Source organism: Acinonyx jubatus, chromosome B3, assembly GCF_027475565.1.
Source record: "Acinonyx jubatus isolate Ajub_Pintada_27869175 chromosome B3, VMU_Ajub_asm_v1.0, whole genome shotgun sequence".
Lineage (NCBI taxonomy): Eukaryota > Metazoa > Chordata > Mammalia > Carnivora > Felidae > Acinonyx > Acinonyx jubatus.
In genome coordinates, this window is record NC_069386.1 from 60020326 (window position 1) to 60033637 (window position 13312).

Below are 13312 nucleotides of genomic sequence, written 5' to 3' on the forward strand. Positions count from 1 at the left end.
GCCGGAGCAGCTCAGTGCCAGCCGGGGAGGGTCGAGCCCTGAGCGGGGACTGAGCGCGGGGTGTGAGAGGGTGGGCGAGGGGAGCGAACCGGCGACGGGCTGACCGGCTGCATCAGGATGTTCAGCTGGATGGGGCGGCAGGCTGGCGGGCGCGAGCGCGCGGGCGGCGCGGACGCAGTGCAGACGGTGACTGGGGGCCTGCGCTCGCTCTACCTGCGCAAGGTGCTGCCGCTGGAGGAGGCGTACCGTTTCCACGAGTTCCACTCGCCAGCGCTGGAGGACGCCGACTTCGATAACAAGCCCATGATCCTGCTGGTGGGCCAGTACAGCACGGGCAAGACCACCTTCATCAGGTAACCCGCCCCGCTGGCTCCTCAATGCCGCCAGGACCCCTGCTCCCACCACCTAGGTGCTAGCGGTCCTCAGCACGTGCGCGCGTGTTGTTACCAGCGTCCCGCCGCCCTCGGACTTCCTGCAGCGCCCACTTCCCCTGTGCGGAATCCCCTCGCTGCTGTTTCCCCCTCCAGCTCCGGCGTGACCTCAGGTTCCCGCCCCTAGCGCGATGCCCAGGTGCCCGCAGCCTCGCCCCGGGGCGCGGCCGCCCCAGAAGGGGCTGGCTCTACCCCACGCTGGCAGGAAGGTCCCTGGAACCCCTTCACTGTGTACTCTGAGACTTCTTTCCTTGCTCTTGTTAAGGCACTCCTCTGGCTGGCTTTATCCTGTCACCGTGGCCTGGGGACCCGGGGAAGGGAGGGAGAAGAGCGAAGCTATAATAAGCATCTTCTTGATGAGCGAGTGAGGCCTAGGGCTAGAAATGGGGACAGAGGTGTGGGGTATCAGAATGGGCTCTTGAGTCATAGTTGGAGAATTAAGCCCCCAGCGCATGACGAATGAATGAATGGCAACAGTAGAGTGTATTTCCAGTGCCCCTTTCTTTTGAGGTCCTTGCTTGCCATCCCCCAACACATTGTTGGGGCCAGTGGGTAGAGAGGCCGCTTTTATTAAGCTCTTGCACAGCCTCGCCTTTATCCGACCAAAGGAAGTTAGCTGTGTGTAGCAGCCCCAGCTAGCGCCCAGTGGAACCAAGGGGGAGTGTCATATTACTATTCGTTAGTTTCCATTTCTTAGGTGGGTCATTCCTTCCTCCCTTGACAACTGAAAATATTTGTCATGCTCGCTCTGTCTCTAAAAGCAGTTACTGTGCATGCGCTAGGGTTCAAATCATATAGCTTCCTCCGAAGCGATTTTTGTTGGGAAATAATTTACATTGAAACAACTTGCCTTTTGAAGAGACTGTGTTACTTCTAAAGCAGAAGTAAGATACTTTTAAGACTTACTTTCTTTGGTTAGGAAACTTGTTTTCCTGTGTTAAACCCTGTGTCAGTTAAAACAAAGTGACTAATCATTTAAGGTTTGGGTCTAGGGTTTGGGAAACTGTAACAATCTCATCATTATTGATGTTCAATAGATGTTCAGAAAACTGCATCTATATTTGGATATATGCCATTTCTATTAAATAGCGGCCTCTTTTTCTCCACTCCAGTGACCTAAATAGTTCCTACAAATAGAGTACTTGTCACTACAGGAAATATGCTCAATCCAGACCTACAGATACACTATGAATGAAATGAGCAAAGCAAATATACTCTATGGAAATATCGTTCCAGATAGTAAAGTGAATGTAAAGGAAGACTGAGGGAAATAATTTTTAAGTTGATTTATTTGGTCCTTATTAATAAAGTGAAAATAGTATTCAGTATATCACCCCAGACACTCAAACCATAGAATTGTTATAGTCACTGGTACCCTGAAAGATGACAAACAATACCTTTAAGGTCTTAGTAATATAACCAGTTTTTAAGTATATGGGAAAATGAAGTATTGTGACTGACAAGAGTGGGAGGTGGGCCTTTTGAAATATACAGGTCAAAGATAAGGAGCTAGCATTGTAATTACAATAATTGCAGACATTAGCAGTGACATATGCACAGCACCCTGGGCAGCTCCTCCTGTCTGTCTCTGCCATGAGGCTTTATTATGCTGTGTGTGATCAGGGAGCCCTGTTGGTGCTGTACACACCTGGATGTGATGTGGCCATCTCTCTGCTCTCATAGCGTCACTCTTCTTTTTCATCATTTGAAGGGAGCTTTGTGGAATAGCTAAGCATAGTTTTAAGAAGGATTTTGAGATTTGACTCCTGGCAACATCATCCAAATGGACCACTTCTCAGGCACTGGAGCCATGTGCAACCTCAGGGTGAAGGAGGAGTCACCTTACCAAGAAGTCACTTGCTTTTGAGACCTTCCTTTACCTAAGTGACTTTGTCCTTAGGCAGTGGGCATAAACTGGACCTGTGAGGTTAGAAGGAAATCAAGGTGGACAGGAAGCTTGGTGAGGCACCAGAGACCTGAGTTTGGTTTCATAGTGGAGCTAGGAGGAAGAGATTTAACTCCTGGGAGGAAATCCCCAAATGAAAGGGCAGCTCCTCTCTAGAGCCTTCCCTGGCACTGGGAAACAGAGGGGTTGGCCCAGGGTGCTGACCATCCTGGATCCTGCTTGCATCCATGGCTGTCTTTTCTCTGAAACTGGTCAGTGGCTGGATTGTTTGCTACTAGCCATTGAACACTAGAAGTTCATACTTGGCTGTGGGGTGCACTTATCCACATAGTAAAAGATTCTCATCCACTTGGCTTCCTGTATATCCCAAGAGGTCACTGGTAATACACAGCCTGCACTGATAGGAAGGAAACTTCTCTCATTCTAAAGCCATTCAGCAAGGCTTTTGGTTTGCATTACGTACCTTTAATAAAACTGTACTCTTCCTTCCTTTTGTCCCATGACTGGGAAGAAGTAAGAGCTCCTCTAAAACGTGGTAAGCCAGAACTTCGTCTGGAGTGAGGAAACTAAATGTGTGCCTTGTTCTAAGAAAAATGTCTTCTACATGGGGTGGATGAAGAGCCTGAGTGCTAAAAACTACACTTATTTTTGGATGTGTATGAAGGGAGAGTTGGTAGACCCTCCTAACATGGGTCACAAAACTGGCCCAGAAGGAGACTTCAGATGTAATGGAGCTATTTGTCAATGTCTCCTTGGATAGAAGCAGAGCAGCTGATAAACCTATTGTCCTACTGACAATTTTATTTCTCAGAAGACAGAGAATGCTATGAGAGAAACCATGGGTGCTCACTCTACCTCTAACCAGCAAGAAAGGAGAAGAGACTGGCATGGGGGAAAGTGGCCATGTTGTCTTAGACTACATAACAGCCAAGGAAGGGTGGATATTGGGCTCAGTCAGACTTGCATCCAAAATCTGAGGAAAACAGATTTCACAGGTTCCCCTAGAAAATTCCTGGGCCCAGCTGCTGTGAAGGAAGACATTTCCACTGAGAAGATGTGAGGCTCACTGGAAATCAAGCCATGGTTGCATATTTTGGTTTCAAAGAGCTCCATTTTCTCTCTTCCTCCTATGTCCTGTCCCTCCCCAAAAAATTTATTCTAATGAGGAAAAAAGAGGGAAGTCACTCAAGAAACTGTACATGCCTTAAAAGGGTAGAGCCCAAAGCAATTAGACAAGAGAAAGAAATAGAAGGAATGTAGATTGGAAAGAAGTAAAACCATCTCTTTCCACAGAGGATATGATCATATGTATAAAAAATCTTAAGGATTAAGGAAATCCTAAAAAAAAAAAAACTTTTAAAATAAGGAAATTCAGCAAAGTGTTAGGATATAAGATCAATATACAGCATCAGTTATATTTCTATGAACTAGCAATGAACAATCTGAAATTAAGAAAATAATTCCCATTTATAATATCTAAAAGAATAAAATATTTAGAAATAAATTTAACAAAAGTAGTGTAAAACTTATGCACTGGAAACTACAAAACTTTGTTGAAAAAAATTAAAGAAAACCTAAAACAACAACAACAAAACACAGGAAAGACATCCAGGTGCATGGATTGGAAGACTTAATATTTTTAGAAGAGCAGTACTGCTCAAAGTGATCTATGACTCCGTGCATTCCCTACCAAAATCCCAACTGCCTTCTTTACAGAAATTGACAAGCTGATTCTAAGATTCATTTGGAAACATGAGAGATCCAGAATAGACAAGACAGTCTTGAAAGAGAACAAAATTGGAGTTCTCCTACTTTCTCATTTAAAAGCTTGCTACAAAGCTACAATAAACAAGACAGTATGATAGTAGCCTATGGATAGACATAGAATGACCGAATAGAATCAAAAGTCCAGAAATAAACCCGTATGTCTGGTAAATTTGTTTTTCCAAGGGTTCCAAGACAATTCAATGGGAGAAAGAACATTCTTTTCAACAAATGATTGATGGTGGACAATTGGATATCCACTTTGCAAAAGGCATAGAGAGTGATGGCTGATGGGAACAGGGTTTCTTCTTGGGGTGATGAAAATGTTCTGAAATTAGATAGTGGTACTAGGTGCACAACTTTGTGAAGATACTAAAAGCCACAGAATTGTACCCTTTGAAAGGGTAAGCTTTATGGTAGTATATAAATTATATCTCCATTAAAAGTAGCAAACAATTCAGTCTTCCAACAGTTCAGCATCCTGTGACTTCTTTAATTTCCATAATTCTGCAGTTAGTTCCAGTCAGGTAATTTCTGCATCTGTATACAATAATTTAAAATAAAAATGGTTGCCAGAAAGAAGGCAAGCCAAAAAAAGTGGGAATAAGCTAAAAGAACACATGAACTGGGACGCCTGGGTAGCTCTGTTGGTTAAGTGTCGACCCTTGGTTTTGGCTCAGGTCATAATCTCGTGGTTTGTGGCCCAAGCTGGTCTCTGTGCTGACAGCATGGAACCTGCTTTGGATTCTCTCTCCCTCCCTGCTCCTCACCCCACTCCTCTCGCCAAGATAAAGAAATAAACTTAAAAAAAAAAAAAAAAAAAGAACACACGAAGGAAAGGAACTGAGAAGTAGACATGAAGGAATTGAGAGTACAAATAGCTATCACACAATCCCCACAGTATGTTCTTTCCCCTGTATATTCTTGTCAGTGTATAAACATGTTCATTCTTCCTAACACTCAAGTTAGTAAAATCAAAGTATAATATTTTCCTATAAAACGCTTGATAAAGTAATTGTGTTTTAAAACTTTAAATATCACTTAAATATAGTGTTCCTAGAGGGGAAAGAGGGCATGAGTTGCATATGCAAGTGTGAAAACAAAGTTTATGGACAGTTTGAAGCATTAAGAAGCTGGTGGCTGGGAAGGCAAAAATGCCTTGGGCAATAGAAGGCCTTTTTTGGTAGGATTAGAACAAGAAAAAGAATCAGGAAGTGATAGACCCACTTCTTGGGACTCTTGCTATAACTTTCACAGAAAGCAGAACTCGTCTTTTTTCTCCTTTTCTCTCAAAAACAAATGATCCAGAGACAGGAAAGGGAGCCCTGTAGTGTTTGAGGGGATTCAAGCCCAGGGGACGAGGAACCCTCCAGGGGCTGCACAGGCACGGCCCAGTAAATACCCAGGTCGGGGAACAGATGGCAGGACCATTTAGGAAGAACGTGTAGTTGTGCTCAAAGAACTGTATTTGGTACTTTTTAAGAAGTTATGAAGAATATGAGGAGTATCAGAAAACTTGAAGCAGGCAAATGGCCCCATTTTCAGAAAAAGGGGAGCATAGATTCTATTAAAGAATAAAGCTCTACTTCATCCCTTTGATAAGCTCTAGACTCAGTTATTAAAGCAAAGAGAAGTGAAGGCACTCCCTAGGAGTCAGCCTAGTTTTACCAAGAAAATCCTGTTAAGGAAACACCGTGAGCCCAGTTTAGTGGTTTTACTGTCAGCCAGGCACTGGGGCCCCTGGAAGCAATAGTCTTCTCTGCCAAACACCATGCCCTTTGTGGATCTTTCTGAAATGCCGACATATTTGATTTTTACGGAAGAATGAACTATCTATAATATATAAGATCATACGTGTATATCCTAGTGTCCATTTATTCAAATAATATTGGTTTCTAGGAAGGGCCTGGCTATCCCAGAACTTAGTTTCATGGGGAATATGGATAGAATCCACCAGCTATTAGGGCTCTGAGTGACAAGAGCTATGACAGAAGTGCAGGCTGGGAGGGGGGCATAGGAAGGACCCTTCATTCAGGCTTGGAGGTTGGAAAAGGCCTCCCTGATGACACAGCCTAAAAGCTGAGCCCTGAGGAATGAGCCAGAATTAGCTGCCCAAACGAGACCAGGAAATGAGGGCAAGAAGTGTCAACGATGAGGCCCAGGTTTCTTGGATAATTGGGTGGGCAGTGGAGCTATTCACTGAGATGTGGACACAGGGAGAGGATGAGTGGGGGCATAATTTGAGTTTACATTTAAACCCATGTTGAAGTGGACACACAGGTGTAGAGTCCACGAGGGGTTGGACATATGGATCTGGGAGTAAAAGGAAGAGTTACTGTGGAGACACGGGGACAAGGCACCAGAGAGGTGGAGTCACTGCCAGGGAAAGATGGGAATTGGAGCCATTGTAGGGCTCTTTTCCTTGTGATTAACAGAAGCTCAACTGAAAAAGGCTTAAGTAAAAAGGTATGTTGTCTCATGAAACCGATGAGACCGGGGTGTGCTGGTTTCAGGCCTGGCCTAGGACTCTGAGTGGTGCCATCTGGTCTCTGTCTCTCAGCTCTGCTGCCTTCTTCATGTTGGCTTCCTTCTCATGGCAGTTTGGGGTGGGCATTTGGCCATCTCCAAATCCAGACTCACGTTCTGCCGGCTCAGCAACCCCAAGGGGAAAAAAGGAACCTTTTTCCCAATGGTTTCTGCAACAGTCTTAGGTTTGAGTCTCATTGATTAGCCCTGGTATCCATCCATGAACCAATTCCTCAAGCCAGGGGAATGAAATACCCATGCCTGCAGTGGGGTGGTCAGCCCCCAAACCATGTGGACTAAGAGGGGGGAAAGGTGGCTCCTCAGGGTGCTGCTACAAAAAAGAAAAGCATTTGCTCAACAGATGAGACGTCAGGCAGCCCTCACAAACGCCACAGAAAGAGGGGGCATGGTCAACAGGGTCAGATGCTTCTGGGAAAAGGGTTGAAATGGATCTAGTGGATTAGCCATCAGGAGCCAGGGTGACTTTGGCAAGAGCCATGCCAGTAAGTGGTGGTGATGGAAGCCAGGTGGCGGTGGGTTGAGGAATGAGTGGGAGGCAAAGTGTCAAATATAGAAAACTCTCAGCAACTGGGTACTGGAGGGGAGGAGCCGTGCCCTGGTCTGGGGCATTCCAGTGAAAGCCTATTATAAGTAGATGGAAGGGGGCTATAGAAAGGGAGTAGCTGGTATTTCAGAAACCTAAGAAGGGGCAGGACTCAGAACAGGGGAGTGGGGGTGCCAGGACAGGGTGAATGTGGTATCGGTGACAGTAATCACATCTGGGAGACACTGCAGGTTAATCTCTTGTTCACTTGTTACATCATCTACCTGACAAGTGGCAGCCATGCCACAGGATTAGGAGAAATGTAAGGGGAAATGTATTTTGTTTTTGTTTTTGTTTTTTAATTATGAAATTCTCTTCCTTAACTCACATTTAGAAGCTTACTTCTAGGAGACACTCAGTATTTTTCAAAACCTTGGAAAATTATGAACTAGAATGCTACAGTTCCTGGATCTGGCTGCTGGACAGAATCACTGGGAGACCAAAAACAGATTCTAGGGCCTTAATCCAGACCCCCTGAATTGGACTCTCTGTGGGAGAGGGTCAAAAACCTATTTTTGTTTTGGTTTGCTTTTGGTTTTTATAAACCACCTCTCAGAGTAATTCTTAGGTAGTTTCCTGCAGGAAATATTTGGGAACCACTGAAAGACAAAGGTTCAACTAATGGAATCATGATAGTTGAACCATTTAAGCTTGAGAAGTAGATCAGTCTCAACCCAGAAGAGAGTCTCACTTTGATGGCCCTTCTATGGCAAGTGGTCCAAGCTCCATCTGTTCACATTTTCAACAAATGACCTACGTGAAGACATGAAAGTCATGCTTACAAAACTGGTAATTATGCAAAAAATGCAATTTAATAAACAGCCCTTTTCACTTAATATGATATGATAAACTTTTTCTTAAGTAATCTTCAGAAATAGCTTTCATGACTGCACCCTAGTCTATCATACAGCTTGGAACATTGTTTCTAATTTTCTGCTATTATCTATAATATTGCGGTGGACATTCTTGGCTTGTAAATCTTTGTGTATCTCGTTTTTTTTTTCCTGTTAGAAAAAAGCCTATTCTGCTGAGTATGAATTACTACATCAAAAGGTATAAATATTTTTCAGGTTTATATATATTCCTGATTTTATACATACATATATATATATATATACATACACACATGCATATATATAACATATAAATAATACATATTTTACACTAAAACCTTGGTTTGCGAGCATAACTCCTTCCAGAAACATGCTCGTAATCCAAAGCATTTATATATCAAAGCAAATTTCAAAAACCATTGGTTCAGTTGTGATCATGTCATATTCGGCATCACATACTACTTGTGTTGCAAGACATCGCTCGTTTATCAAGTTAAAATTATTAGAAATCTTTGCTCATCTTGCAGAACACTCGCAGAACAAGTTACTTGCCATCCAAGGTTGCACATGAAATAGAACATTGCATGTTTTATTCTGACTATGTCTATATACATATGTTCCTTTTTCAGAAAAGTTATTCCAAATTAGACTCCCACCACAGAGTCTAATATGAAGATTATTATTTCACCAAACTGTCAGTAAAACTGTGCATTATTATTAAAAACAAATAAACGTGATAGGAAAAAATTTTTCTTAATTTGCCTTTTTTTTTTTTTTTTTACTGTGAAGTTGAACTTCTAAAATGTGTAGGCATCATCTCTATTTCTTTGAGAGTTATTTGTGAACTTTGTCCAATTTTCCTTTGGAATGCTAGACTTTATCTTTTTTAAATTTTTTTTAATGTTTATTTATTTTGGAGAGAGAGAGAGAAGGGGCAGAGAGAGAGGGAGGTGCAGAATCCGAAGCAGGCTCCAAGCTCTGAGCTGTCCACACAGAGCCTGATGCAGGGCTCGAACTCACAAACCGCAAGATCATGACCTGAGCCAAAGTTGGATACCCAACCAACTGAGCCACCCAGGCACCCCAACTACACTTTATCTTGTAGATATTTAAATGTTTTGCTCAATAATGGTTCTTAGTCTTTTGTCATAATTATGTTTTTCCAGTTTGAGCTTTGCCTTTTTAATTTTTTATGATCATTTTTGACATGGAGATATATTTAATATTTGTGGTCAACTCAAACACTTTTTTCCTCTTTGATGATGTCTTTGATGTCCCTGGAAAATCCTTAAATATTACAGAATCCTTAAATTTAAAAAAATCTTTCCAATAGTTAACTCTTTAATCCACTTGGAAACACAATGAGTTATATTGGGATCTCTTGGAACCTTTCTCTCCTGTTGTGTTGTTCTGTTGGTAGATTCTTATGCCCAGACCATACTGTCTTAAGGATTGTCATTTTAAAACATTCTTTAATTAAATGGTAACACAGACCCTTCTGATCTCATTTCTCTCTATTTTCTAAATACTGTCAATCATCATTTCCTGTTATTCTTTCAGAAGAACTTTAAAACTACTTTATTAGATTCTTCCCAGAAAATCCCATTGGGATCCGTTTGTATTGGGACTGCATTTATCTTGGTATTTGCTCTTCCCAAGCAGGAACTCAGCATGGCTTTTACTCAGACCTTTTACACCTCTCAGAAAGGTGTTTGATTTACTCATATAGGTTCTGTATACTCTTATTAATGCATTCTTAGGTATTTTATATTCCTTCACTCTTAATGAATCAGATTTTTTTCCTTTATATTTTCTAGAAGGGTACTGCAAGTATGCAAGATAGCTACTGATTTTTACACATTTTTGTTTTGTATCTGTTCATTTGATTGCAGTTATTCTGACATTTTCAGTAGATTCTCTTGGGTTTTCTAGATAGACAGCTGTATCGATTATATTCATGATTACTTTTTTTCCTCTTCTGTTTCATCTTTTATTGTACTAGGAAGCCACATCCATATCAAGCTTCTAATTGTGATGATAGTGCTTTTGTTATTTCACCCTAAGATAGGATGTTAGTTATTGGTTTAATATTTTATAAATTAATCACATTAAGAAATTATCTTTCTATTACTAATTTGAAAAGAATTTCACTTGAAAAGAAAAAACTAGAACAGATGTTGAGCTTTTTCCTTTTACCTTTAACCCTGTGTTCTATGAAAGGCAATTATGGGAGATTGTTAATAGGTGTTCAAAAAGGGTTCTATGGTTAAGTAACTTCGGGAAGTGCTGTGTTCTATAGCCTCCTCATGTAGTTTTCCAGTGCTCCCAGATCAACCTAAACAAAGTCTGTCATCACATTCATAAATTACAACACCGAACATAGAAGACACTTAATAGATCTTCATGTGTGAGCAAATGAATGACTGGAAATATTAAGAGGACTATAAAAAATGGAGAAGCATGTTGCCTTTTATTCCAGTGAACCTCCACTCCCTTTCATCTCCTTCCCTTTCTTTCCTTCTCTTTCTCCTGCCCTCCTTCCAGAATAGCATGGAAGGCAGACCTGAGTAGCTCCGGGTACAGGCACATGTTAGCAGTGTGCCTTAAGCACATCTCAGCCCTGCGTGGTTTAAATAGCATTCATAGCTGGAAAAATAGAACTGTGAAACAGCTTTATCCAGCAAATTCCAGTTTCTTGATCCCACAGGCTAATGTAGATTCCTTCGTAGGCACAGCAGTTTCAAAGATGATGTCATCTGAACAAGCAGCCCTGGCCGTAAGATGTCCATGATTTAACTAAGGGAAAAACAAAAATGAAAATAAAAGTTAGGTTTTACACTTAAGGAAGACATAGAGTTTTAAAATGGAAATGAGGCTTGGCCTGGCTTAGTTTTTCAGTAACTCAAAAAGATTAAAATTTTGAACGACATGAGATGTTTGTGATATTTATCTCAGCATGATTTATAATAGCAAGAAATGGGAAGCTATATCAATGCCCAAGAGTAAGGATATAGGAAATTCATCTGAGAATAGTATGCAGCCATTAAAAAAATTGTTTTCAAGTAAATTCTTTTTTTTTTTTAATTTTTTAACGTTTATTTATTATTGAGAGACACAGAGAAACAGAACATGAGCATGGGAGGGGCCGAAAGACGGGGAGACACAGACTCTGAAGCAGGCTCCAGGCTCTGAGCTGTCAGCACAGAGCTCGACACAGGGCTCAAACCCACAAACCACGAGATCATGACCTGAGGCGAAGTCAGACGCTTAGCCGACTGAGCCACCCAGGTGCCCCTATTTTCAAGTAATTTCTGATGGCACAAGGCAAAACTAATGGTGAAAAATCTAGATGCAAAAGTATTTAAACATTTTGATCCCAATTTTATAAACAAAAATTACATTCACAGAAAAATGACTGGATGGAAATATATCAAAATGTTAAAAGTAGTCATCATCTTGTGCTAATGCAGTCTCATGCAAGCTGCTTACCTTGTCCTAAGCAGGGCTAAAACACCTGCTCCAACCACAGTGAGGCTGAAGAGATAAAACACGTGTGAAATGCCTTATAAACAAACTGTACAGTGTGGTTTCATAATAATCTGTTGTTTGGTGGCGTCCAGAAGTGGTGGTGGTGGTGGTAACTTACTAGGAAACCATTATATATTCTTGACCATTTTATAAGACTTTTGTGCTAACACGTTTGATTCTTCTCTCTCTTCCATTTCTTGGTATTGAGCATGAAGATAAACAAAGGAAACTGCTTTAGAAACATCATTTCTAGATTCAACACAAATCAAACTTGAAGGACTAACCCTTTCTTTTCGGTTACTCTCCTAGTGAAATGGTGGATGGAGTACTATCAATAAAGAACACATTATGTAAAGCTTTCCAACACTTACTCTAAACTGAAATGTATTTAAGCTCACAGGCTTGGATTTTAAAATAAGAAAATACAACTGCTTCTCCACTGAACTGAAAAGCTGTGCTTTATATATTTCTTTCACGCCTATTTGGCTGAAAGCCTTAGTAACTAATACTCAAAAGAAAGAAAAAAATGACTGTTGCAGTTAGTTGAATGCTCTTTTTAAAAATGTCCCAGTCCAAGGCACCTGGGTGACTCAGTCAGTTGGACATCCGACTTTGGCTCAGGTCATGATCTCACACTTCCTGGGTTTGAAGCCTTTGCACTGACAGCACAGAGCCTGCTTCGGATTCTCTGTCTCCCTCTCTCTGCCCCTCCCCTGCTCGCAGTTTCTCTCTCTCTCAAAAAAAACAAAAATTAAAAAAAAAAAAAGTCCCAGTCCTTATCAATGAACTGAACTCTTAAACTATCTACAGATGCCAATGTATGCACAAACATTCCTAAAAATCTCATCATGACACAAGCCATTTCTCTAGATTTTGGTTTGAGAATTTAAAAATAATGCTCGTTAAACACCCCAAATAGATGTGGCATATTACTTTTTAGAATGCTTACTTGGTTACTGAATACTTACTAAAAAGTCTTAGACTTGTATATCTGCTATGATTCACAGAGCTCATTCCTGTAACCTGTTGCAGGCTCACTCAGCCTCTCAAGCTCTGATTTCGCGCAGGTAGTGCTTTTGCAGGACTAGTAAGAAATCTAGGTTCTACAAAGCCACTTAACCTACGCAAGCCTTAATTTTTTCCTTGTAAAAATGGAGATAAAAGTAGAACCTACCCCATAAAGTGCTTAGGATAAAATAGTCTTTTCAGATAAAGACTTCACATAACAAGTCCTCGAAAGTTAGGTATACAGTGCCCCCCCCCCCAACCCCTTATCCACTCTTTCACTTTCTGTGGTTTCACTTAACCGCAGTCCAGAAACAGATGATCCTCCTTTTGACGTATGGTACTAATGCTGTGTCACAATGCTTGCGTTCGGTCACCTCACCTCCTCTCACATGGGCATTTTATCGTCTCATGTCATCACAAGAAGGGTGAGAATAGTACAGTAAGATATTTTGAGGGAAAGAGAAAGACCACATTCACATAATTTTATTACAGTTTAATGTTATAACTGATCTCTTTTATCATTTGGTATTTTTGTTAATCTCTTACTGTTCCTAATTTATAAATTAAACTTTATCATAGGTGTGTGTAATAGGAAAAAACATTGTGCATATAGGGTTCAGACATGCACTGAAGGGCTTGGAATGTATTCCTTCTGTAAGGGGAGACTACTGTCTTACTAAAATAATTAATGCCTTTTCTATTATCTTAAGGA

The 13312-nt window shown here is 41.1% G+C and overlaps 1 protein-coding gene across 1 annotated transcript in view; it reads left to right on the forward strand.

The window, feature by feature from the left end:
* Positions 1 to 13312, forward strand: part of EHD4 (EH domain containing 4) — an 84570-nt gene continuing 71258 nt past the window's right edge. The window contains exon 1 of the mRNA XM_015064896.3: positions 1 to 353. Within this exon, the coding sequence (XP_014920382.2) occupies positions 118 to 353 (236 nt within the window). The 5' untranslated portion in view covers positions 1 to 117. The remainder of the gene's footprint in view (positions 354 to 13312) is intronic.